The sequence below is a fragment of the Ornithorhynchus anatinus genome, chromosome 8, assembly GCF_004115215.2.
Source record: "Ornithorhynchus anatinus isolate Pmale09 chromosome 8, mOrnAna1.pri.v4, whole genome shotgun sequence".
In the NCBI taxonomy this organism is placed as follows: Eukaryota; Metazoa; Chordata; class Mammalia; order Monotremata; family Ornithorhynchidae; genus Ornithorhynchus; species Ornithorhynchus anatinus.
Genome location: NC_041735.1, coordinates 50,524,930 through 50,552,625, shown reverse-complemented (window position 1 = coordinate 50,552,625; position 27,696 = coordinate 50,524,930). Strand labels below are relative to the sequence as shown.

Here is a 27,696-nt window from a genome sequence, read left to right as displayed (position 1 = left end):
TAGCATGTAGTCTGAGCCAGAGAGAACCCTGATTGTTCACTCCACAAAATCAATTATTCAATGGAATTTATTGAGTGTCTACTTTGTGCAGAACACTGTACTAAGCACTTGGGAGAGTACAATATAAAAGAGTTGGTAGACACGTTCCCTGCTCACAGAACGTAGACTTCTGCCACTGGGTCCTTTAACCTTTTGGCTTTCAAGCTTGCAAGACTGATTCAAACCCTGTCAGAGGCCTCAGAGCCTTTTAGGATTAACTCGGATGATTTACTTAGCAGTGTTTATGGCATCATTCTCCATGAAAAACCACACTGGAATGTTTGTCAAATTTTTTTCTCTCTGAAGTTTACACCACTCTGTATGCTTGGCCCTTTGGAAGCAGGGGAAGTCTGCGTGTTTGGAATTTTAATGTGTTCTAGCCCATCCACATTTACATCCAGGGAAACACTATTTGTCATTTCAGAATTGTAAAATGTCAGAGAAGAATGAATTTCCTGATTTTTTCAAATGTGAACCCCGTCATGACTAATGTTCAGGCTTCCTTGGAAAAGAAAAGTGCTTAGCACTCTGATTTGAGAACTCGAGAGTAATGAGCAATGAGCAAAACCTTTAACAGCTATGCCAGAGCTCATTTTTATGGTATTTATTAAACACTTACTATGTGCCAGGTATTGTAGTAAGTGCTGAGATAGATACAAGGTAATCAGGTTGGATGCAGCCCTACGTGGGACTCACAGTCTTTATCACCATTTTACAGATGAGGTCACTGAGGCACAGAGAAGTTAAATGACTCCATTGAGGTCACACAGCAGAGAAGTGGCTAAACCAGGACGAGAACCCAGGTCTCTCTGACTCCCAGGGCTGAGCTCTATCCTCTAGACCAAGCTGCTTCTCCATAATCTTAATACTCTAATAGCAGAATTGGCAATAGCCAGTGATTGAGGTTTCCTGCTTGACCTTGAGAGGTCGTGAGCCCTCACAGATCCCAGCCGGCCTGTACTGTCTGTGTAAGATGTCACTGAGTTCAGCCGAGGCCCATGGCATAATGGAATGATGCCTGGTGGAATGTTTTTAGGAAGTCTGCCCAAAGACAGAGGGTTTCTCTGGTGGGTTGCGGGGGAAGGGGACAGGGGACGACACCCTCTACCCCCAGACTTGCTTCTTGAACCTTTGTGTTCCCTTCCCAGCTCCCTACGAACACAGATGCTAGACTGTGAGCCTGTTATTGGGCAGGGATTGTCTCTATCTGTTGCCGAGATGTACATTCCAAGCACTTAGTACAGTGCTCTGCACATAGTGCTCAATAAATACTACTGAATGAATACTTCTGAACCACAAAACTTGGTGGCGGGAACTGAAGTGACGGGAGGCTGGGCACTTCAAATTAAAGCACTGGACATAATAACAGCTTGTGTTGTATCTGGAAAGAGGTCAGGACTGAGATTCAGGTGACCTGGGTTCTAATGCTGCCTGGGCCCCCTGCTCGCTGCTTGTAACCTTGGGCAAGTCACTTAACTCCTCTGGGCCTCAGTTTGCTCATCTGTAAAATGGGAATTAAATACCTATTCTCCCTTACCATTAGACTGTGAGCCCCAAATGGGACAGGGATGGTGTCTGATCTGATTGTATTGTATCAACCCAAGTACTTAGCACAGTGCAGGGCCTAGAGGTGCTTAAAAAATACAATTATTGTCATTCTTCCTGTGGAACAGCAGACAGACAGGCTGAAGAGCAGATGAATGGCCGCTGTTCAGGAGCCATAAGTAAGCTGAGACAAAAATTGGGGCAAGATGGTGGTGAGAAGATGCTGTGATGTTGGGTGGGAGCGGATCAAGCAATCAATTAATGGTATTTATGGAGCACTTAATATTTGCACAACACTGTATTAAGCACTTGGGAGAGTACAATACAGCAGAATTAGCGGATATGTTCTCTGCTCTAATGAATTTACAGCCTAGAGGGGATGAGGAAATGGGGGAAAAACCCTCCCCATAGAAATCCCTGCTTCTGGTTCAGCCCCTGCTTAGCTCCAGGGGACTGTACCTTCCTCAAAGATAGTCCCCCACCCATCAGCCTTCCTTGTAATTTGTACCAGGGCCTTAGAATCATGTAGCTAATAATCTATGTGATTACCTTTTTTAAAAAAATCTAGTTTTTCCAGCACTTAGAACAATGCTTGGCACATAGTAAGCACTTAGTAAATGCCATTATTATTATTCAGTGCTTCCTGTGCATCAAGTACTGTAGTAAGCACTGGGGTCAATACAAGCTAATCAAATTGGGCACAGTCAGTGTTCCACAAGGGGCTCACAGTCTTAATCCCCATTTTACCGGGGAAATAACTGAGGAATGGAGAAATGAGCGACTTGCTCAAGGTCACGGAGCAGACAAGTAAGCAGCAGGGCTGAGATTGAGCCCCCAAGCCAGGAGAAACTCTGGAATTTTGTGTTTTTAAAGCTCTCTAGGGGTAAAGGTGACCCTATACTCGACAGTTTATTAAGAGAGCATGAAAAGTGACTGTTCAAGAATATATGTCAGTCACTGAAGGGACTTGGCCTCGATCCTCACAACACAGAGGAGTACTTTGGGAACAGGTGTGTTCATGATCATTATTTTGCATATATGTGCACTGTGGGTTTGCAGGTGCTGAGCAGTTATCAATCATTCATTTTTATTGAGCGCTTACTGTGTGCAAAGCACTAAACTAAGTGCTTGGGAGAGTACAGTACAATAGAATTGGTAGACATGTTCCTTGCCCACAAGGAGCAGAAGACAGATATTAATATAAATAAATTACAGATATGTATAGAATTGCTGTGGGTCTGTGGGAGGGGTGAATAAAGGGAGCAAATCCAAGTAAAAGGGCAATGCAGAAGCGGGTGGTAGAAGAGGAAATGAGGGTTTAGTCGGGGCAGAAGACCTCTTAGAGGTGTGCCTTCAAAAAGACTTTGAAGGTGAAGAGAGTGATCTTGTCGGGTATAAAGAAGGGAGGGTGTTCCTGGTCAGAGGCAGGATATGGGCAAGAGGTTGGTGGCAAGAGAGATAAGATCAAGTTACAGTGAGTAGATTGGCAATAGAAGAGCAAAGTGTGCAGGCCGTTTTGTTCTATTCTGAAATCTCGAATGACATGGGCTATTTTTGTATGAATTAAAGATGAATAAGTACTATCTGTTTATGACCTAATTTTACTCTGCTGAGAGCTGTGCCGTTGCCTTGTATATGCCCAAATTGTAATGTTGCACAGCATTACCATTCTCCACCCGTGCGTAATATTTTCTGAGGCTTTTATGATCTGATTTACCGTGAAATGAAACACTACATTAAAGGGTCACGTTAATTTTTCTCTGACCATTAACAGTACTACAGTTGTGCTTAGCCTTTTGAGTTAGTGACATTTTATATGTGTGTGTGGGTGTATGTATATCTACAGAAATGTCACACTCAAACACATCATTAAGGTAGCGTTTTGTGTGCCTCAGGGTGCCTACTCTTCATTGCAAGTACAGGAGTGATGTTGGCACTCTACTAAGTACTGGGGTGGATACAAGCAAATCGGGCTGGACACAGTCCCTGTCCCACATGGGGCTCATGGTTTCAAATCCCCATTTTACAGATGAGGTAACTGAGGCACAGAGAAATGAAGTTACTTGCCCAAGGTCACTCAGCAGACAAGTGGCAGAGCTGGGAGAGCACCCGGCCTTGCCCCCAGCTTGGTAAGGAGCTGGGACTGGAATCACCGGGCTGCTTCCTGGCAGGGGGCAGAGGTGGGGCAAACAGCTCCTCTGGCGACCCCCATCCCAGCTCTGAGGAGCAGGTGATTAGGCCACCGCTGTCCTCGCCCCCATAGCACAGCTTTGCCCATGTTGGGCTGTACCCGTGGAAGCCATTGCCCCTTTCATTCTGATGTAGCGGTGCCTTTGATAGGTACCCGCACAGCTCTGCCACACCCAGCCTCAGTGTCATCCATAAAGTTAATCAATAAACTAGATTATGTCAGGAACATGTGTAAATAAGGCCCGGTGGATGGCAGTAATGCTTTTGCCTCTTTAAGAGCAGCTACAGTTGGCATTGCTTAGGTCGTTTGAGCAGCTGGATCCTCATGCACTGTGACCACAATAAGGTTTTGTATTTTAGGCCGGGGTGCCTTTGATTCTTTCTGAATCTGGCCCAAAGTTCCCCATAAAATTTGCGAGTTTCATTTTCTTAGTGATAGCAATGGCCATTGAGGTTGCTGTAGGTTTTATTATAGAAATAGAAGAAGTAATAGAAAAGCAGCGTGGCTCAGTGGAAAGAGCCCAGGCTTGGGAGTCAGAGGTCATGGGTTTGAATCCTGGCTCTGCCACTTGTCAGCTGTGTGACTGTGGGCAAGTCACTTAACTTCTCTGTGTCTCAGTTACTTCATCTGTAAAATGGGGATTAACTGTGAGCCTCACATGGGACAACCTGATTACCCTGTATCTACCCCAGTGCTTCGAACAGTGTTGTGCACATAGTAAGTGCTTAATAAATACCAACATTATTATTAAACAAAAGAAATGGGGTGTCTAACATGTTTTTATTTTTAAAAGCAGTTGGAGACCCAGGGGCTATCAAACATTGGAGAAATTACTCCTGCATTAGTAAACCCAAGTGTTCCCAAGTTGGAAATAACTTAGGTCAGAGCAGATCATGAAAGTAACCTTGACCCTCCATGAGAGATTATGAAGAAGCAGTCAGGTTTGGGAATGTGTTCCTAGGGTAATTTCATTAGATTTAGACTACTTTTCTCCATAACACATAATAGAGAGACCACTTCTTTGCATCCACTTTCTTGGTTCATTTTAACACCCTCCCTTAGAGGGCCTTGAACTCAGCTGCTATATATTGGGAAGAAGACTTTGAGTCTCTATTGTTGGTTACTATTGTAGAAGAGTTTGTTCTCATAACTTTTCTTGTTTTCTTTTTTTTTGCATCGAGTGAAGTCAGAGAGTTCACCATAAGATGGTAGCCATTCAGTCGTGGTGGCAATTTTCAGCCAGTGAGATTGTACAGCATTGACTGTTGAACTTTGGGGTTTGCTTAAACAGCAGAGTGACGCCATCACCAGTCGACTCCAGCACCAGTCAGAGGAATCAAACTGTTTGGTTATGGGAGGGACAGCATCCATTACTGAAGTATTTTAAATTTTCTTGGCTTTTTGCAGATGATGAGCCAAGTCGAAGGGCAGCAGAAGAATCTGGTGCAAGCCATTGAATCGCTTCCGGGTTCTGGCCCCATAACTGCCTTGGATCAAGACCTGCTGCTTCTCAAAGCAACTTCTGCTGCCACTTTGAGCTGCCTTGGCGAGTGCCTGAATCTACTGCAACAGAGTATGCACCAAGTGGGCCAGCACAGTCAAAAGACAGTAACTTCGGGTGAGATGTTAAGCCATTTTCTGTGCCTGCTTTTGTTAGTCCATCTACAGGAAGTATTTATGGAGCACCTACTGAGAGCCGAGCCCTGAACTAGTAGAACACGATAAGGTTAGAAGGCAAGATCCCTTCCCTCAAGGGGTTGAAAATGTAGTCGGCCAGAGAGGCAGAGAAAGAGAGTGGAAAGTGGAAATGTGGATGAGAAATAATAATAGTTGTGGCATTTGTTAAGCGCTTACTATATCCCGAACACTATTCTAAACATTGGGATAGATACATGATAGTCGGGTCTCACATGGGGCTCACAGTGCAAGTAGAAGGAAGAACAGTTATTGAATCCCCATTTTGCAGATGGGGGAAGTGAAGCACAGAGAAGCTAAGTGGGTTGTACAAGGTCACACAGTGGGTAAGTGGAATGGGGATTAGAACCCAGGTCCTCTGATTCTCAAGCTCATCCTCTGATTCTCAAGCTCATGCGCTTTCTGCTAGGCACTCTGCTTCATAGAAAATACTTATGTAGTAGAGTCTGTAGAAAAGTACTGAGAGGAGGGTTGCTCTATGTTGTATGTGTGTGTCTGTGTGTGTAAAGTTCAGCAGTCAAATGTACTTAGCATATTAAGTATTGTTACACTAGAATTCATACCTCTTCTCCCTCCTACTTTTTTTAAAAACTGGTGTTTGTTAAACACTTACTGAGGGCCGGACACTGTACTAAGTGCTGGGATAGATACAAGCTTATTGGATTGGACACAGTTTTTTTTAAATAATATTTTTTATGCTCTTATGTGCTAGGCACTGTTCTAAGCGGTGGGGTAGACACATGGGGTTTACCGTCTTAATCCCCACTTTACAGCTGAGGTAGTTGAGGCCCAGAGAAGTTAAATGACTTGGCCCAAGATCACATAACAGACAAGTGGCAGAGCCAGGATTAAAGCCCAAGTCCTTCTGACTCCCAGGTCTGTGCTCTTTCCACTAGGCCATGTACTTGCTTCTCTTGGACTGTGAGCCTTGTGTAGATAGAGCATTCAGAACTACAGCACTTATGAACATAGCTATAATTTGTTTATATATGTTAACATTTGTCTCCCTTTCTAGACTGAAAACAGAGAATGTGTCTACCAACTTACTTTTATTGTACTTTCCTAAGCACTTAGTAGTCTGCACACAGTAAATGCTCAATAAATATCACTGGTTGATATGATTTCAGAAAGACTCAGGATATGGGGGAAAACTATGGACTGTTGGATGTAATGGGGGAAGGATGTGAAGAAGAGGTCAGCAGTGGGAGAGGCGAGAACAAGACACAGTGGGTAGATTAGAGTGAGAGGAATGAAGGGTGTGAGCTGGTTCATAGTGGGAGAAGAGAGCAGATAAATAGGAGTGATAGAGCTGAATGAGTGCCTTTAAGCCAATAGTGAAGAGTTTCTGTCTGATGAGAGAGGATTAGGCAACTGTTTGAGGTTTTTGCAGACTGGAGAGATGTATGCAGGGTGGTGTTTTAGAAAAATGGTTTGGAGAGTGGAGTGAAATAAGGCCTGGAGAGGGGAGAATGTGGAAACGGAGACCAAGTTGTAAGTAGGCAGATGAAATAGTCAAGCCTGGATAGAACAAGTGTCTGGATCAGTCTGGTGACCGATTAGATGGAGAGGATGGGTTGGATCTTGGAAATGTTGGGGGAAGTATAGGAGAGAAAGGGGGAGAGGCCGCTCAGGTTTCCAGCTCATCACTCTTGACTTCAGCCACTTACTTGGTTTCATTATATTGAAGGACTCTTGTACAGGCTTATCCATAGGTTACCTGCTCAAGTTCAATTTGCTTGCTCTGTTGTCAATTTAAAGTGAAAAGCTTATCTTAAATGTGATGTTTGCTGAGTTTTTTTCTCTCTATTATCCTCTTGGAGGAGATGTGATTTTAATAGAGCTTTGAAGGTGGGGAGAGTGGTGGTCTGTTGAATATGAAGGGAGAAGGGAGTTCCAGGCCCCAGGATTCCCTCTCCCCCTCCTCCCCTCCATTACTTGCTTCCAAGACCAGGTCCATCTAAACACGAGCACCATTTATGAGACGTGGATCCTAGCAGCAGGAGCTGAGGCAGAGGGAGGCTAGGTACTGAAGCAAACACTGGCCCTACAACATGGAGGCTATTTTTGCTCATTCTTTAGCCCAAAGACTGTCCTGTAGAACAGTGAAACTTGGTGGCAATCACAGGTGTCATAGAGATGTCAAAAGACGGCACATTTGAGATCCCAGAGGGGTAGTAAGTGCTTCAACTAGACTATTCAGGGCAGATGGAAACTACCCCAGAGTCTGAGGAGAACGGCCCCTCATGAATGGCTAATGGGAGAGGTGAGAAGAACTGAAGGTGAGTCATTTCTCCTGATTGAGAAAGCAATGTGGCTTAGTGGAAAGAGTCCTGTCAGAGGACCTACTGTGTGATTTTGGGCAAATCACGTAACCGTTCTCTACCTCAGTTCCCTCATCTGTAAAATGGGGGTTAGATACCTGTTCTCCCTCATACTTAGGCTATGATCTCCAGGAAGAACAGAGACTGTGACTTTATTATTATTATTATTATTATTATTATTAGAGTACCAGCTCCCTGTATTCCCCCTTTCCTACATCATTTTTGTTTTAATGGTATTTATTCAATCCTTACTATGTGTAACTCTTCTAAGCGCTGGAGTAGATACAAATTTATCAGGTTGGTCATGGTCCCTGTCTCCCACAGGGCTTATAGTCTAAGTAGGAGGAGGAGGATTGAATTCCCATTTTACAGATGAGGTACCTGAGACCCAGAAGTGAAGTGACTTGCCCAAGGTCACACAGCAGACAGGTGGTGGAGCCGGGATTAGAACCCAGGCCCTCTGACTCCAAGGCCTTGGCTCGTTCCATTAGGCTGTTTATTCTGTCACCATCCTCCTTTTCCTCTGCACTTTCTGTCTGTTAGGAGGGTCCTGACATAACATGATGAATGAAGGCCCAGTAGGTATTGTAACAGTTTATTTGTTTTCCTTCCTGATTTTTCCTTTAAAACTTATTTTCAATGTAATTAAAATGCTCATTTTAAAGGGATTTTTTTATTCATTCTTCACATCAGTGGGAAATTGGATTTCCTTTGTATTAGAGACATCTTTAGAGCCAGTAGATTAAAAGGCAGAGTTCAAAATTAGACATCTTAGAATTTCAAACCCGTCAGAACAAAAGGACATCATGTTGCTAAGGGAGTATTGCCAGATACCATGTTTGTTTAGAATCTCAGGGTTTAGGGCTAGATAGTAACTATAGCAGCATTTCTCCCAGTGATAAAAGCATAATAGTTTTGCCTCAGTAGATCCAATAAGAGTTTATTGAAATCAAGATTGCATTAAAGTTGAGCCAAGTCAGTGTTTCATTTGAATGTTCAATGGTCTGGGAATTTGGGATTGCTAATGTATACCAATTAGGTATTAATATTGTTCATTCCCAAGGTCTTCTTCATCTTGCTTCTGACCTTTGCACTGTTTTCCTGTGTCCTCTCTTTCAGCCTAAATTTGTTTCCAGCCATATAAGTTTTCCTCTTATGTGGTATTCTGTTTTATTTATAATCTTCTGGGGAATTCATTGGCCTTGACTCCTTTGCCGGCAAATGCTGTTTGAAAATGCTCATTTTTTTTCTGAATGACTGGATTGGAAGCAGTTTATATCCCATAAGACTTTAACCTTAATTTTCTGTGGCTTCAGGCCTGAACTCCCACCAGTCCCTGAGGCACAATGAGCTGAAGGTTTTCATTTCACCTGAATTGCTTACCAGACAGTAGGTAGAAGGAGGCAGCATAGCTGTTTCCTGTGTAATATGAATGCCTTTTCCCTATTTTTATTTTAATTAAACATTGCCTTTTCTGGGATTTTATATTTCAGTCACTAGGTCAGTGCTGGGGACTTAACTTTTACTTGGGGACAAGTTTGAAAAAGATAGCTAACAGGCTAGCCAGATGACCTGATGCAGTTACCTCTAGACTGTAAATTTTGTTGTGGGCAGGGAGCATGTCCACCAACTCTGATGGATCATACTCTCTTAAGCACCTAGTACAGTGCTCTGCATACAGTAAGCGCTCAAGTTCATTGTGGGCAGGGAACTTGTCTGCCATCTCTGTTATATTGAACTCTCTCAAGTGCTTAGCATATACGGTCTGTACATAGTACATGCTCAATAAATACAATTGATAATAATGTTGGTATTTGTTAAGTGCTTACTATGTGCCGAGCACTGTTCTAAGCGCTGGGGTAGACATAGGGGAATCAGGCTGTCCCACGTGGGGCTCACAGTCTTAATCCCCATTTTACAGATGAGGGAACTGAGGCACAGAGAAGTTAAGTGACTTGCCCACAGTCACACAGCCGACAAGTGGCAGAGCTAGGATTCGAACTCATGAGCCCTGACTCCAAAGCCCGTGCTCTTTCCACTGAGCCACGCTGCTTCTCATTGATTCTGTGCAGGGATTCCAGGATCTGCTTCTTTGGTCCCCAGATGACAACCACATTGACTCTTCGTTGACTTTTCCCCTCTGCCTCCTGATGCTCAGAAAGCCTGTAAAAATGACTCAGGGCCAATAGGCAGGCATTTTTTCTGGCCCAAGAAGCCAAGATTATTTTCTCTTGTTGGACTCTGGGTCCCCATTTCTGAGAGTGCTGGTTAGGCATCCATTTCACCTTGCCAGCTTCCACAGCAGAGCTTAAATATTGACTGGGCTTGTAACAGTTGTTCTTTCAGGGTAATTGATTGTCCTTGGGGAAAGATGGAAAAACCGGTTTGCGTAGTGCCTGAAACCTCCATTACAGAAATAGCCTGCAAATCCTGGGGGATGGTCAAGGCTTGGATTTCTATATAAGGGCGTTAAAATTGCCAGATGAGAGACCCCTTTTAAAGTGAATTTCTCAAATGGTAAAAGGCAAAAAGGGTTATCCAAACAGCACAGAAGACTCTTTGCATCATAACAGTGCATAATGTCATTTCATGCTCCTTTTTCCAGTTGATATGGGGCTACTGGGATGCATCTTTTCAAAATCAAACCTGATAGAACTTGCAGGGCTAGGACTAAAGAACTTTGTTACAGATCTAGAGAGTGGCTAAGGCCAGCTGATGTTTCCTTTCTTTCCTCATGCTGCTTGAGCAAATGCCAGAGTGACTTGCCTTTTCTTTGCTTTCCTTTTAGATAAAGGTGATAGTGGGGTAAAACACACCCAGCAGTATTCAACAAAGAAAAATCATCCATGGCATGTTACATTAGAGAGTCTGCATTGTTTTCTAGCCAACATATATATTTGCTGTTCTTTTACTACAGGATTTTATTAATTTCTTTTTCCAAACTTTGGTAGAACATATGGCCAGAAAGAAATCAGAGGGAGGTCAGTTTTAATAAGCTTGGAGTCCACCATCCTGCTATTGGCTACACTCTTTCCTTTTCTATCTTTTCTTGGTGCTGTACTTGCCAACAAGAATATGCTTACGTGGGACAACCTGATTCCCCTGTGTCTACCCCAGCGCTTAGAACAGTGCTCGGCACATAGTAAGCGCTTAACAAATGCCAACATTATTATTATGAGTAGGTACAGGAAAGTGCAAGGGACTGCTAATGGGAAGTATGGGTAGAAAGGTTCATTTTTTTAAACCATTCTGCAAGGTTTTACTTTATCATTTCTTATGTATTTGGAATCTAATATCATGTTTCTTCCTGCCTTGTGGGTTTTGGCATGACAGTTACTTCCTAAAAAATTGCTTAGATTCTGGCATTTTATCTTGTCTATTTTCTCTTTGGCCACTGTTCCTTTTTATTTTCTAAACTTAGAAAACTGTTCTATTTATGAAAATCCTGTTAGGATTACTGAAACCAGGAAATGTGAAGCTGGGCTATTTTCAGTTACATTTTACCCTGAGTAGAGTCCCAATTACCCAGGATAGAGAGTCCTAAAAGTGACCACGGTTTAATTGATGAACAGACTAGTATCAAATCTGCTGTGGACTGACTGAAGAGGCTTGTAGGCTATGTAAAATTCCCTGGCTTTTTGAAAACCCATTGGGATAAGTTTGAACTACTATTTTTATGTCTCTGAATGAGTGTAAGAACCTTTGAGTGCAGAAGATTCATAGCAATTCCCTTTTGATCTCTTCAGATTGGAAGGATTTTTGAAAGCCATTGTTTGATAGTTTGCCCTCCAAAAAAATTGGTACCAATCAATGGCATCTGAGTGTTTTGCACAGAGCACTGTTCTGAGTGATTGGGAGAGTTCAATATAACAGAATTGGCAGAGTTGATCCCTGTGGGTTTGTGGCAGGAAGAGTCACTTAAATGAGATGAGATTTAGGTGCCTAGATTTTTTCCTGCTTCTGCTAACCCCCTCTCAACCACCATTCCCACCAACACCCCGATTTTTTTGGGGGGTTGGGGACGGTTATCCTTTTCCAGCATAACTGTGGTTCTTGCTGCTTGTCATCCTGATTGGCCCAATCCTGTCGATGTAGCTTTGCAGAAGAAGTGGGATAGAAAAAAAAAAGACTAGTAAAAAGCACAATAAAGCCAGATATTTTTTAAAAAGGTACTAAAGCTTGTTTCGTATTTTTATCCAGATCGATTTTTGTGAGCTTAGAAGCAGCTAGCATTGAGCTTGCTAGCACTGAGCTTTCATGTGGGCCATAGTTTATTCCTTTGGTCAGAGCCCCAAAAATCTGCCCATCAAACATATATCTCTTTGTAAAGCTATGGCTTCAACATTTTTTAAGTGCATCCCTTACCCTGTTTAGGCTCAGTGTGGTACAGTCTTTCCCTTTTATCTCTCTTTGTAAACCTTTTTACATCGCTTGTGATTATTTTAAAAAATAAAGTTTCTTTACAGTTTAGTGTTCCAGCACTGTTTCCCAGACTAACGTCTCTTCTCCCTTCTGCATTGCCGATTCACTTGAGTCCCTTAAGAACTTTGATACTTACCTCATCCACACAGCACTCAGGTACCTCACCTTGTAGCCTACTCCTTTCCCTATCATAATTTATTTTTATCTTTGTCTCCCGCACTAGACTGTAGTCTCCTTAAGGGCAGTGATCATGTCTGCCAACTCTGTTATACTCTCACAAGCACTTACTACAGTTTTTGGCAACACAGTAAATTCTCATTTAAATGGTATCCCTTTACACCCTTCCTATCCTGGTGTTTAAGATTATATAACTCACTATTTTTTAATCTATTACTGCTCCTTTAGCATTCCTCATTTTTCTCCCCCTTTAGTACAGATTGTCTTTGTACTTCATTCTGGTGCCTTCCTTTGTTCCCAAAGAGGGATGAACCTATAGGTGGATATTTGAATTCAGCTATCAGTCACTGTCTCAAATGCTGCTCTCAAGCACTGACAGACCAGACTCTCGACTTCTAATAAAATCAGTAATTTCATTCTGGCCTTTCAATCCATTCTCAGAAAGCCTTTCAGGATGATCTTGTCTTCTTTAGTCTGCCCTGGGCACTGGAGAATTCCATAGTGTCAAGTCACACAGTGACAGCGGCAGTTTCCTAAAATCCATGCCCCCCTCCTTAGTCCCTCTGCTTTCATCGCTCAGCAGCTGCCCGCTCTTCCCTTTTGAGGTTATGTGGAGCAACCTAAAATGGGTTCTCTTTTTCCCTGTGAAAGTCTTTAGGAAGACACCCCGCTTCTTGGAGAAACCCTCTTTGGGCTCACCTTTCCAGATTCACTGGTTGCAGGAAACAGAGGAGCCAGCCCTTCAGGTTGTGACCCAGGCCTGTAAATCAGATTGTCCTCTTTCTTTAGCTCCCTGGCTAGTTTTCTCTCACTCAACCACCTTTTTTTTTTAAAGCTGGTATTTGTTAAGCACTTACTGTGTGCCAAGCACTGTACTAAGTGCTGAGGTAAATACAAGCTAATCAGGTTGAACATAGTCCCTGTCCCAGAAAGATCTCACAGTCTTAGTCCCCATTTTACAGATGAGGGAACTGAGATACGGCAAAGTGAAGAGACTTGCCCAAAATGGCAGACACATGCTGGAGCTGGAATTAGAACCCAGGTCCTCTGACTCCGAGGCCCACACTCTTTTCACTAATCTATGCAGCTTTCCCATTATTTCCTTCCATTTGTGGACTCACAACAGGGTACCCTGAGGTCCTTGGTAGAACCCACCCTAGCATAAAGGCACTTCTATCCAGAAGAACTGTTAGCTGAAAAGAGCTTGGCTTGTTCTGCCCATTTGGCAGACCTCCTTGTAAATAAGAGTGTCCAATGGGAAATTGGGTTTGTCCAGTGAATAGTGAAGGCTGAAGCCCCCATATTGGAAGGGTGCAATTTGTATACTTACCTTCTTGCTCCCTTAAATTTTTTTTTGTAGTGATTACAGGACTCAAAACTCAGTTTGCCTAGTGCTTACTGAAGCAAGAATGAGGCAGGAGCTTTTGGACTCCAGATCTAGTATCCCTGATGATCAGACAGCTGCTGCCCAAGGAGCCTCCCAGGTTATACCCACTGCACATTTCCTATGGGAACCGTTTCCCTGCTAATCAGGAAATGCCCACTTGTCTCAAGGGCCAGACTACTTGTGCCCTCGTCCTCCTTTCCTAAATGGTGTGTAAAATGTACACAATGCAGAAGGCATTTAATTTTTGACTTCCAGTTGCTCAGAGTTTCTAGTCTAGATGTAAGGTCTTAGAGGCAGTCCTGTTTCTTCTCTCGGGTTAAGCTTGCCCCCACAGTATCCCTAGCAGGGCCTTGCCATCCATGGTCTTGCCATCCATGAACTTGTGTTATTTTTTATGTTTTTATGTATTCTTTCTGGGTCAGACCCATCTGCCCATCTCCGAGAGTGTGATAGCTATTCTCCTTGGCATCCATAGCTCTCAGTGAAAATACTCACATCTTTAGTTTGTTCAGCTCATGGTAATGGAATGGTGAATCTTCTGGCAGAAGAAAAGGAGGGTAGTATACCCTTTTTTTAAAATTAGTATTTTTTGAGTGCTTACTATGTGCCAGGCACTGTTAATCAGGTTGGACTCCACATAGGATTCACAGTCTTAATCCCCATTTAACAGGTAACTGAGGCCCAGAGAAGATAAGGGACTTTCCCAAGGTCTCACAGCAGACAAGTGTCAAAGCCAGAATTAGAACCCAGGTGGAAAAGTTGAACCTAGCCCTGTTAACAGTGTTGCTAAATAGCAAGTTGTTGTTAATTACCAAAAATATAGACAGCTCTACAAGTGGATGCAAATGATTGATTGCTTTAAGAATTGGGGTTATTATGGGGGATGAAGAGAAGTGAGTTCCCAAATAGCCTGGCCCCAAGATATGAAAATAATCTCCCAATCTGTAAATGGGTAATAGGAGGACTGTCAGAAATCTCAGAAATGTATTTCCATTTCTTCAGTGGCATTTGTTGAGCACTCACTGCATGCAGAGAACTGTACTATGCATTTGGAGCATACAACACAACAGAGTTGGTAGACATTTTCCCTGCCCACAACGAGCTTACAGTCTAAAGGAGGAGAAAGTATAAATATAAATGAATACATTGTAACATATAATTTATAGATTAGTATTTCTGCTATGGAATCCCAGACTGAACCCCCCTTTTCCTCTGCTCCTCCTCCCCTCCCCATCACCCCTACTCCCTCCTTCTGCTCTAATCCCCTCCCCACCCCATAGCACTTGTGTATATATGTACATTTTATTATTCTGTTTATTTTATTAATGATGTGTATATAGCTGTAATTCTATTGATTTATATTGATACTATTGATGCCTGTCTACTTGATTTGTTTTGTTATCTGTCTCCCCGCTTCTAGACTGTGAGCCTGTTGTTGGGTAGAGATTGTCTCCATTTGTTGCCGAATTCTACTTTCCAAGAGCTTAGTACAGTGCTCTGCATACAGTAAGCTCTCAATAAATATGATTGAATGAATGAATGAAATTATTATTCTGTTGTTTTAGGTTCCTGTAACCTTTGTTTCACATTCGTGGCTTGGAAGCTCTTCTTCCTTTTGCTGTCTCTTTTCCTTGTTTTCCAAGTCATCAATTTTGAGAAATAGTGTATAATGCTAATGCTGGACTCACTGCTGAGACTCCAGCTGTTATCTTCACTTCTACTCCTCATCCTTGGCCATTTCTCTTAGACATGGTTGCTTTTCTTTAAGTGACTCCATTATACCTCATTAGCTAAGGTTGGCCTGTTCCCTTGTGTTGTGTTCTAACCAAAATGCATTTGCTTTTTCCAAGCATCCCCATTTTAGTGGCAGGAGACACTCATTTCATTCTGTTCCTGTTTCTCTACCCATCCATCAAGTTTTGGCCAAGGGTTCCTACAAAACTGCTCCTTTTTGTCAGCTCCCAGTTGGTGAAGTCCTCAAGATTTAGTGGGAAGTTAATTTAAAATCAACTTCTATTTCTACTGCTCCAAGTTGAGGGGGAAAAAAAGCCAATTCCCTATTCTCTTGGCTGTTTTGTTCTTTGGAAGACCACTGAGTTGCCCTGGGCATTCTGCTTTCCTTTACACCCCTTTCAGCCCAACTTTTCTTCTAACTCCCAGGATTTGCTTCTGGCTCAAAAAGACGTGTGCAAAATACGTTTTAAATCAACAAGTTCTGTTTTTCAGTCTACCAGAAAAGTCTCTTTAGGTGTTCTAAAGCCTTGCCAAGTTTGAAAGATTCTACTTTTAAATGGATTTCATGGTCAGAGAAAACAGGACATAAGAAAATTAATTTACAGTTTAAATTCTGACATCTAACTCGCTCCAAGCCTGGACTTGTGAACAAGTTATTATAGAACTGTGTCTAATTCTGTTTTATTATGCTCTCCCAAACTCATTGTATAGTGCTCTGCACATAGTAAGCGCTCAATAAATATGATCGATTGTGAAGGACCACAAGCATACAGCTACATCTGCACACACATTTTTTACATTTTGCAGTGTAGCAGTTCAGGCAAATTCCTTCTCGATGCACCTGTTAAGTCTTTAATGACAACTTGTCAATGGCACATGACATCACAAACCCTTAGAATAGTCCATTTCGATCTTTTCTCTCCCCTCCCCCCACCCCTGGCACCTCCCACCCATCTTTTGCTCTTCCATTTTGTGATGCCATCATTCTGAGAAACTAGAATTCTCAGCCCCTCACTCTTGACAGGTAAGTGAAAGAAGAAATTGCTACTCTTATATGTTCTGTCAAAAAAACCAGAAGTCACTTTTTCTTTAGTTTTTTCACACTTCCTATGGATTTTTAGGATCAGAGTACATTTTATAACCCCTTTACTAGAAAAGAGATTAAGGTTAAGATTAAAAAGGGAAGTATGATTTTAATTTTTCATGGTGGATCTCTTAGCTTGCTCCCATGAGTATTTATTTCTAGAGCCTTTTAAAGACTCTGGCAACCAGAATGCAGTGTGGCAGCAGAGATTTGTCAACCCGTCTCTCATTTTCTATCTCCTTTTGCTGGCCTAGAGAGAAGTGGAAAAAAAACAATGATTGGTTTCTCTGGGAATGGGGCAGGGAATGAAATGATTCATCTCTCTAGACTAGGCCTAGCCAGAGGTCTCTTCTTTTCCTTGAGTTGTCCAGATTTTTATTTTATTAATACTATAAGCACATTCAAGATTTTTCAGTAACTTTTGGTCAGTTTCTAGGATGTAGGTAAAGCAAACGTTGGCATACACTGCTTTTAAGCATTCTGGTTTTTGTGAAGTCTTATCCTTGATCTTCATTTCTGTCAGGATTTGACCGATTCAGTCTATTTCTTTTCAAACAACTTTCTTCATTTTAGGGATAGTTCACAAAGGCCCAGGATCTGCTCCTATTCATACTTATGTGGCTGTTGAGCCTCCAATGAGATGAACAAAATATAGCCTATAGAATAGTGCATTTGCAGAGGTAATGGAAAAATTAGATCAAGTCCTGGATCCCACCTCAATCAACAGATGGTATAGAGCGCTGTACTAAGGACCTGGGAGAATAGAGTACAACAGAGTTGGTAGACATGTTCCCTGTCCACATGAGCATACAATCTAGAGGGGGAGACAAGCATTAATATAAATAATTTATAGTATATAATTTATAGATATATACTTATGTGCTGTGATGTGAGTACCAAATGTCAAAGGTCACAGATTTAAGTGCAGTTTCTCCATTTGATGATTTTTTATCTGTTGCTTTGCCTAGGTTCCTGAAAGCTTAGAGCATCTTGGTGCTTAAGTGAAAAAGATGTTGAGCAGAGTTATTTAAAAGAAGAGTGGCATTTAAGGAATCACAAATAGTACTTGGTTCCCTCCCATTCCTTCCCCACTTCAACTGAAACCTGTTGTAGAAAATGTCAGATACGTTATTTCTCTTCCTCTCTCTCACACCTTCTTCTAAACCTGAATACTCTAACGAGCATCCTCTCAGTAAGAGGAGTTTGCGAAGAGATGATTACCAAGCAGATGACTGAGGAAGAGAATATTTGGTGACGGCAACCTTTTGCGTCCCTGATATTCTGTTCCTCTAAGTGTAGTTTCAGTTTGGAATTTTGTGCCGCTGGCTGAAACAGTACATAAAGGGAGTCAAATTATATATACATTACATCCATAGGGAGGTAGTGTGTCCTAGTGAAAAAGAGCACAGGCCTGGAAATTAGGAGATTGGGGTGTAGTTCCAGCTACGCCACTTACCATCTCTGTGACCTTGGTCAAGTCACTTAACTTTCCTCTGCCTTGGTTTCCTCCTCTGTAAAATAGTGATTTATTATCTGTTCTCCCTCCCTCTTAGAGTGTGAGAGAGATTATCCAATCTGGTTATCTCATTTTTACTCCAGTGCTTATTACAGTGCTTGGCCCATAGTAAGTGCTTAGTAAATACCCTCATTCTTATTATCATTACATCTCAGTTAGCCCAGTGAGGTATATAGCAGATGTAATTGTTTTGCAGCAGAGATATCTGAGTCCCGAAAAGGAAGTCTTAAACCAACAGTGTTCCACTAATTTCTGCCTTGAGTGTCTCTGGTCCTTGGGCTTGGCATCAGAGTAAGGTAGACACCGTCGTGCAGTCATTTTGGGGGTAGGAGAGCATTCATGGTACTCAAACATGGTTCATGGTAGAGAAGCAGCATGACTTAGTGGAAAGAGCATGGGCTTGGGAGTCAGAGGTAGTGGGTTCTAATCCTGGCTCCGCCACTTGTCTGCTGTGTGACCTTGGGCAAGCCACTCAGTTCCCTCATCTGTAAAATGGAAATTAAGACTGTGAGCCCCATGTGGGACAACCTGCTTACCTTGTATCTACTCCAGCACTTAGAACAGTGCTTGGCACATAGTAAGTGCTTAACAAATACCACAATTATTACTAATCATTATTATTGTTGTTAGATCTTTCCCCAACCCTTTTCTAAACAACTTTTCTGTATTTTCTTCTTGTACTCTTATGTTTACTAATATTTCACTTTTGGGACTAGGGTCCCAACCTGAATTTAGTAACCAAGATGTGCCTGGTATTTTAACACCAAATTCAGTATTGTCAAGGGGACTCCAGAAGACCATGTTAGCAAAACACAACAGGCCCCCTGTCTCGGACAAAGTCAGTAGCACCTCAGGAGACTGCTTGAACACCATCGCTGCTGGAGAGCAAGGTATATCTAGAGAGGACGCCTATAGAGTTTAAACGACTTTATAAAGCAATTAAATGATGCCTATTGTACTCTCCCAGCTGCTTAGTACAAGTGCTTTGCAGATAGTAAGGACTCAGTAAATACCATTGATTGTTTGCAGGTCTTCTCTAAGCCACCATTTAGATTTGAAACATATTCAATCTCATTTTAATTTTTGCAGAGAATTAGTAGAGCAAATATGTATTTTTGTAAGATTTGTAATGGGAACTTGCTTATAATGTTTCATAATGAGCATTTAGGAGTAGGATGTAATCTTTGATTTTTCCATTTGTCGTGTTGGCAACAGTTTAAAGTTATTTAATTTCATTCCCCCCGCCTCATATAAACAAGTGCAATAACCAAAATTTGAAATGAAACCATAGACTCATGAGAGAGTTAAATCACAGTTGTCACTCACAGGCTTGTTCTATAGCAGTGGTGGTGATAATGCTAGGACAGGCAGAAATTTGTGATTCATTGGTTGCTACTTAAATAAAAGGCCTATATTAATGAATTAGTCACATTATGCCAATACATCCTTTTTTGTGTACACTTTTAGCATTCACTTTGGTCAACTGCAATTATAGTCTTGGAGAACAGGATTTTCTGAAATTGAGTTGTGAGTCATTTCACCATTTGGTCATTTGTTTTTGTCTCCAGAAAAGTATGGCAAGAAATTAAGTCGTACTTTGTTTTGGGATAAATCTGGGCATTATAATGGGATGATAATCGGTACTAGGCTTGGTCGTGAATATGGCTCGCATTCCTTCCAGTGGTTGTAAGAAGATGCCAGTTGGCCCACAGAAGACTGCAATTTTACAGACTGGGTTATTTTATGTAAGCCTTCCCTCATGAGGGTTGTAGCTGGGGCTTAGATTGTAACTATAACTGAGGATTAAAGAAAATGTTGGGTATCACTCTGGATCTTTATTTCAGAAAACATCCTGGGATGGCAAGGGCCCAAATCACACTCCTCAGAGCAGCTGAAAAATGGTGCACTTGGCTCTCTGCCATCAGCTAATACCAGCATGTCATGGGCAATTATACCAACCATGGAAATGGCTCAAGATTGTCAGACACTGCATCCGGATCCTGAGGTAAGCTGCTGTGGGCCTGATTTGGGGTATTAGTATGTTGAATTGCCCCTGACTTAGAAAGATAGTCATTATAAATGGAACATCACATCTTTGGGTATTTAGCGATGGGGGCGAAAAGGATTAAATGGTTGAATTCCATTTAGAAAAAGCAGCTACTCTGTGCCTAAGTGACATCCTGTCATTGTGTCAGCTAGTGTGGATGAATTACCATGTTAGGAATTCATGCATCTCCTATTCTCCTGGAGCCCGGAGTCACTTTAACCTCCAGTGGGAGAATTTTAATGGACCCGTTGTTAAACAATACCTACTGACTCTGTGTAGATAGTTACTCTACATTATGTCACTCTGCAGAATACTAGCTCCTTAATGTGGTTGGTGCTGATACGATGCACCACATCTGTTATTGAGGTAAGGCCTACCTCACCTCCAGCCTTGACAGCAGGCCGCGTAATAAGTGCCAAGATATTGCAGGGCATTGTTCAAGTGTAGTGGACATTGTGCCACTGCATAGAGGAATCGTGGGCTGTTGGAACTCCCAGGTGGGCGGGGTTGTGGCAGTGATGAGTGTCCTAGATAGGCTTAATGCCTATGCTCAGGTATGCTTTATAATGGCTCCTTTTTCACCTGCCATGACTCTTCTAAGTAACAATTTGCCTAATCTGCTGCCTGAGATGACTCCAAGCCCAACTTTTACTTCAGGCATATTCATTCTGTTCTTTTCATTTGGGGCCGGGTGTGTGCTTTTGTTTGGCTTTTGTTTCCTCAATGGAATCAGAACTGTGGAAACTCATGAGAGGCTATTCCTCCTTTCAGATGAATCCGCTCAACACTGGGAAGTAAGAGAGAAGGTTTATATGTTTCTCTTTATTTGTGTTCTTCTTTATGCTTCTGTCGTTCTTCTTGTTTGGATATATGCCATGTCTCCCCTCTAGATTGAGACACAAGGACAGGAACTGTGCCTTGGTTTTCCTTAGTAACTCCCCCAGTGCCTAGTAAGACTGCTTTGCCTAAAGTGAACCCAAGGTAAATACGGTTAGTTAACTGACTCATAAAGTAGTAGCATGAAGTGTTTATTGAGTGCCCCCTGGGGGTAATGCAGTGTACTAAGCATTTGGGAAGTACTAAACAAAAGAGAGACACATTTCCAGCCCATGAAGAACTTATATTCTATTGGGAGAGAAAGACATAAAATATTTACAGAAAGAGAAATTAAAAATAAATAATTTTTTGAATGGTATTTGTTAAGCACTTACTAGTGGGACATAGCCCATGTCCCACTTGGGGCTCACAGTCTTAATCCCCATTTTACGGATGAAATAACTGAGGCACAGAGAGATGAAATGACTTGCCCAAGGTCACACAGAAGACAAGTGGCGGAGGTGGGATTAGAACCCAGGTTCTTCTGACTCTGAGGCCTGTTCTGTCCACTCGGCCATGTGAATAAACATACACTGATATATGCTGAGGATGCGTCTAAGGAGGTACATAAATGTTAGAGATGACTGATGAGTTTATATCACTTGGGCTGCTGGGAATTCATCAGGGAAGGCTCGTTGGAGGAGGCGGGGTTTCAGGAAGACTTTGCGTTTGGGGAGGTCTGGGATCTATCAGGTTTGGGAAAGAAGGGAGTTTCAAGATTGAGGAGCGGTGTGAGCAAAGGAACGGAGGCGCTAGAGTCAAGAGTGAGATACAGTTAGAAGGTTGGCTTTGGAGGAGCAAAGACAGTGATTTGGGAAGCACTGAGTGGAAAAGAACAGATACGTTAAGTGGGGTGAGTGGATGGCGATCCTTGAAGCTGACCGTGAGAAGCTCTTGCTTGATGAGGAGGGGCAGAGGAAGACAATGGAGAGTTCTGAGGAGAGATTTTGGATGTGTGACACATCAAGATGATGAGCTGTTCAGCAGCATGTAGCATAGCTTGAAGTGGGGGAAGGCTGGGGTAGGGAGACCGGCAAGAGAGCTCATATAGGGACCTAACTGAGATATGACCAGAGCTTGGGCAAGTGGGGTAGTGAGGAAGAGACCTATTTGGGGGATGCTGTGTGTGGAAGAACCAGCAAAAAGTGGCAGGAGAGTGAATGTGAGACTTAAAGAAAAACGAGGAGTCAAGGTTGGCACTTAAATTATGGGCTTCAGCATGGGAGCATGGTAGTGCTATTGGCTGTGATAGGAAAGTTAGGAAGAGAAGTGGACTTGGGATGAAGCGGGGAGATGACCAGTTCTGTTTAGACATACTGAGCTTGAAGTGCTGGTGGTACAGTTAAGCGGAGATGGCCTGAAGGCAAGAGGAGAGGCAGGATTGTGGGTTAGATGAGGGAGTAGCGATAGAAAAGTAGATTTGGGTGGGAATTGTGAGCATAAAGGTGGTGGTGAAAGCCACGAGTTGGTTTAGAGTGAAAAGGGCAGGGGACCCAGAGCAGAGCTCTGTGGAGAATGCACAGAAAGAGGATGAGAGGCAGGAGGGGAGCCAGCCAGTGAGAGAGACTGAGATGGTCAGAGAGGAAGGAGGACCACCAAGCCTGTGAATCTTGAGCCAACTTGCTACGCTCAGCTGCATTAATTAGCTAATTGCAGTTTTCTTCCGCTTAGCTGTTCTTTGGAAGAAATGGATAACATACAACCCAGTGGTCTGTATGTAAAACCAAAGAGTCAGCGCAAGAAAAGGTGAAGCCAGATTAGGGAACGCTCCAGTTTACTAGCTTCAGGGTTGGCTAGCATTTGCTTTTTGAATTCATAAAGAAGGTTGGCATTATCCATCAATGGTATTTATTGAGTGCTTACTGTGTGCAGAGCACAATGCTGAGCTCTTGGGAGAGTACAGTGCAATAGAGATGGTAGGCACGTTTCTGGCCCACGAACAGCTTACAGTCTAGAGGACAAGTGTAATATGATCATAGGTGTGGATATCGCTGTTGCTTCTGGGTGAACAGCCCGTTGGGATTCAGTTAGCACAGGACTCTGAACCCTGTAGAAACTATTGGGAATGAGGCTCTAAATCTTTTGTGCCCACAATCTCTTGAACCTAAAAGAATGTTGTTGTGGTGATAAAATAGCTAAACTGGAGGACTGTTCTCTACCAATGGCCATCTACGGTAGATATCTGTAAACATTCCATATTAAATCTCTGGGGACAGGTGAGGATAGTCTTGCAGCTGCCAAATTTGAAGGGTTTTTATTTTTTATTTTTGTTCTGTTCTTCACTGAAGAATGCTCACCTAAAACAATGGAAGTCTGAAAAGCCTTGGAGTCATCTCTGTTATTAAGTGCACTGAATGTGAGGCTTTTATTTTTTGGGGAATTGAATTGACTTGAACTTGAAGGTATAATGTTTTTCCATAATCAAATGTGTAAATGTTTTGAGCTTAACCCTTGTACAAAGAACTTGAATTTAAATCCTGTCAGAAGAAGTCTCAGGATGTGCCCTTGCATTGAATATTTAAAATGCTTCCTTGTGGACAAAGAATGGAAGAAAGTAGAGGAAGATGATTGGGTAATAATAGAGATCCCATCCCATCACAGAGAATTTTTATATTGGGATAGCATACAAGGCAATTTGACTTTTGTTAGAAAATCATGTAATTTAATTTTCTGATAAGCAAACTTCAATTTCTGCAGGGAAAGCATTCTTTAAGAAGGGTATATGGGAAAATGTTTTTCAAGACTGCTTCTACAAGAAATTATCCCTTCTCCAGATTAAATTGTAAATTGTTGCAGTGAACCTTCGCCTTTTTTAGTAGCACATAAACCTGTTAAGAATGATTCTATTAGGAATCTTCTGGTCTTGAGTGTGAACCATGGCCAGTATTAATCATTCGACCTGTGGTAATGTCCTCTTATTCCTCACCCCTGCGCTAAGCCCATAAAATGCCTTGGTGTATTTTTATTGAAAGGATGGTTGGAGGGGAAACCATTTTAAAGAGAAGATAATTAATGTGTAATGTTGTTTGATCCCTCTCACCTCCACTTTTTCATTACCTCCTTTGACAGCGAAAGGCAAACAGGGAGAACGTTAACCAACTGCAAACTGGCTGTGGGCTCGTTAGTATATCCGTGGTAAGAGCTCACTGGCTGTCAATAGTCTGACCTAGGAAGGGATGCAGTTACTGCTTGTGTTTCATGACTCTGCTGTGTTCCTTAGGTCAAGTGCCCACATGGTCTTCCACAATCTCCCCTCCCTATCCTCCCACCTCCCCCAACAAACCTCACTTATTTTACTACTGATCATGGTTGAGAGGTGCAGTCTTACATAGTCATGCAGGAAAGGAAAGGATTCTAATCCTGGTTCCACCACGGTCTGCTGTGTGACCTTGGGCAAGTCATTTAGCTTTGCTGGGCCTCAATTACCTCATCTGTAAAATGGCAATTTAGTAAGCTCGTTATGGGCAGGGAAGGTGTCTGTTTATTGTTGTATTGTACTCTTCCAAGCACTTAGTACAGTTTTCTGCACACAGTAAGCGTTCAATAAATACGATTGAATGAATGAATTAATGAATGAATGAATGTGGGACATGGACTCTGTCAAACTTGATTAGCTTGTATCTACCCCAATGCTTAATACAGTTCCTGGCACATAGTAAGCACTTAACAAATACCTTAAAAAAGAAGGAAAATTTGTAGTCGTTCAAATGGGCTGCAAGTTGGATAGTTAGGGGGACAGGTCAACCTTCATGTCACCGCTCTAAGATACCTAGCTTTCCCTCTGACTAATCCTATTATCAAAGCATTTAAGGAATAATGTAAAGGAATTGTGTTTGTGTTTCCTTATGGTAAATGCCAGACTTGATTTCCTACACTGGCTGTCCTCTTCATAAGCATTACTATTTTATTTAAGTGCTTACTTTGTGTACAGCACCGGTCTAAGAGTGGGGAGGATACAAGTTAATTAGGTTGGACATGCTCCCTGTCTCATATGGGGCTCAAGGACTAATTAGGAGGAGGACAAGTATTTAATCCCAGTTTTTACGGTTGAGGAAACTGAGGCACCAAAAAGTTAAGTGTCTTGCCCCAGGTCACACAGCAGGCAAGTGACAGAGCTGGGATTAGAACCCAGTTCCTCTGACTCTCAGGCCCCTGCTCTTTCCAGTAGGCCAGCTGCTCCTCTCTTCTCTACCAACCCTTGCTGAACCTTCTTCTCCTCACTTTTTTATCGTTGCTCTGAGGAGAAGCAATCTCTCAAATGGCATGCTATTTCTTTTTCATAGCAGCTAATGGAAGATTTGGAAGAAATATTGGTCTCTGACGTAGTGGAATAAAGTTCCTAGCAGTGATATTTGATACTAAGCAGTTCTTATTGCTAGCAGTGATATTTGAGTATCCACTAGATCAGTCCAGTGGACTGTGCAAAACAGAGGTGACAATTCCTTGCCAGCAAGGAGCTTCCTCTCCAACTGGGGAGGCAGACATGCTAAATAGTTACAAGTAATAGAAGTAATTGAATGTACAGTAAGTAAATGAATGTAGAATTGTGTAACGTACATAGAATTGCTCAGGATGGGTATAAATAAGTGCTGGAGGTGACTGATGGGTTTGTACAAGTTGGGGTGCTGGAAACGAATCAGGGAATGCTTCCTGGAGATGGAATTTCAGGAGGGGTGTGAATGTGTAGACTGCTGTGGTCGGATTTGGAGATGGAAGGAATTGCAGGGCGGGGAATAATATGGGGCAAGGGAATGAAGGTAGGAGAGATAAGGTAAGGTCCATTTAGTGCTGCTTGAGAGGAGTGAAGAGATTAAGGTGGAAGTAGTGGGTATAGGGAGCACATCTGTAAGATGGGGAAAGCCTTGAAGATGAGCATCAAGAGTTTTTATTTCTGTCAGAGTGTCTGATGGCGAGGTGAATGGGCAGCCATTGGAGGTTTTTGAGGAGTGGGGAGACATGAACTGAACTTTTTGTTGATCATTGTTTCGTGCAGCAGAGTGAAGTATGAATTGGAGCTGGGGAGAGACAGGAGGCCCGGAGGTCAGCGAGGAGGCAGATGCTGTAGTCAAGGCAAGGTAGAATAAGTGCTTGGATCAGCACAGTAACAGTTTGGATGGAGAAGAAAGGGCAGATTTTAGCAATGTTGTGACAGTAGAACTGGCAGGATTTGGGGACAGAATGAATGTGTGGGAGGAATGAAAAAGATGACTTGAGGACGATACTGAGGTTACGGGATTGTGAGGGAGGATTAGTGGTGTTGTCCATAGTGATGGGAAGGACACAGGGAGGACACGGCTTGGGTGGGAAGATAAGGAGTTCAGTTTTGGACATGTTTAATTTGAGGATATCTGCGGGACACCCAAGTCTGTATGTTTAAAGGCAGGGGGAAATGTGAGACTGCAGGGACAGAGGGAGGTCAGGACTGGAGATGTAGATTTGGGAATCATATGCAAAGGGATGATAATTTAAGCCATGGGAGAGAATGAGTTCTCCAAGGGGTGTAGACGGAGAAGAGAAGGAGACCTAGAACCGAGCCTTGAAGGATACTGACTGTCGAAGTGTGGAAGGCAGTGGAGAAGCCAGCAAAAGAGACTGAGAAGGAGTGATCAGAGAGATAGGAGGAGACCCAAGAAAGCACTGAAAGACAATGAGGAGTTGAGGATGATACCGAAGTTATAAGTTTCTGAGACAGGGAGGATGGTGGTGTTAGCCACAGAGATGCAAAACCTAGGAGGAGCAGTGAGCCCGGCCCCCATCTGCATCACCTCCTGGGCCGTATTCTGGACGGCTGCCCCACTTCCCCTGCCTTTGAAGCGTGGTTGTATTTTCCACATTAGGTTGTTCAGTCCATTAGTTTCTCCCCCACGAATAGCAAATCCATCTAGGCAGTAGAGGAGATCAGTTTTTCAGGTGATTCAATATACACGGATGACCTAATTTCTAACATCAGTGACCTTAAGTACCTCTTCCAAGAGGATGAGAGGAAGGCTGCAATTAACTCTGCAATCTCTCCATCACCACCTTTACCAGTCTGTACCATCACTGCTCATCATCACCCCCATCAGCACACACTACCATCATACAGATCACCATCACCACACACGTTCCACCATCACTATAACTACCACACCATCGCCACCACAAAACACTCCCAGAAAAGGTCATTAAAAGGGAAATGCAGTTCCGCTGCCTACTGACAGGAAGCAGATCGATAATTAGAGGTCACTGTTGGCAGGTGGCAAGTCTGGGAAAAAGGTTCCTGCCCATAGGGTGCCTGTCTCTCCCACCTTGGGGGTGGAACTCTCCAGAGGTCACATTAGAAAGGAGTTGGAATCTGGCAGTGAACCTGACACAGAGTTTCTTCACATGGTAATGTATTTAGTCAATCACTGGTATTCATTGAACTCCCACTGAGTGCAGTGTACTGTACTTAAACTCTTGGGAAGTACAAAATAGAGAAGTGACACATTCCCTGCCCTCAAAGAGCTTATGCTCTAATGTTGGCAAACTCTCTGCCTTTGGGACTGAAAAATTGATGCTTGACTGATGACCTCTTCTTCACCGAGCTAATGACAAGATTGTCTTTGGCTGGGCTTTTGCGAATCTCCCTAAGCAGCACATGACACTGATTGATTCCATTTTGTACCGTGATCTTCTCCTGT

The 27,696-nt window shown here is 42.7% G+C and overlaps 1 protein-coding gene across 4 annotated transcripts in view; it reads left to right on the top strand.

The window, feature by feature from the left end:
* The window catches only part of OSBPL10 (oxysterol binding protein like 10), a 211,179-nt gene that overhangs the window by 120,727 nt on the left and 62,756 nt on the right, over positions 1-27,696 (top strand). For 2 of the 4 annotated variants that reach the window (XM_029070744.2, XM_029070747.2), the window contains 3 exons: positions 5,183-5,393; positions 18,828-19,001; positions 19,956-20,116. In XM_029070744.2, coding sequence (XP_028926577.1) covers positions 5,183-5,393; positions 18,828-19,001; positions 19,956-20,116 — 546 coding nt within the window. The remainder of the gene's footprint in view (positions 1-5,182; positions 5,394-18,827; positions 19,002-19,955; positions 20,117-27,696) is intronic. The other 2 variants (XM_029070746.2, XM_029070749.2) reach the window with 1 other exon arrangement.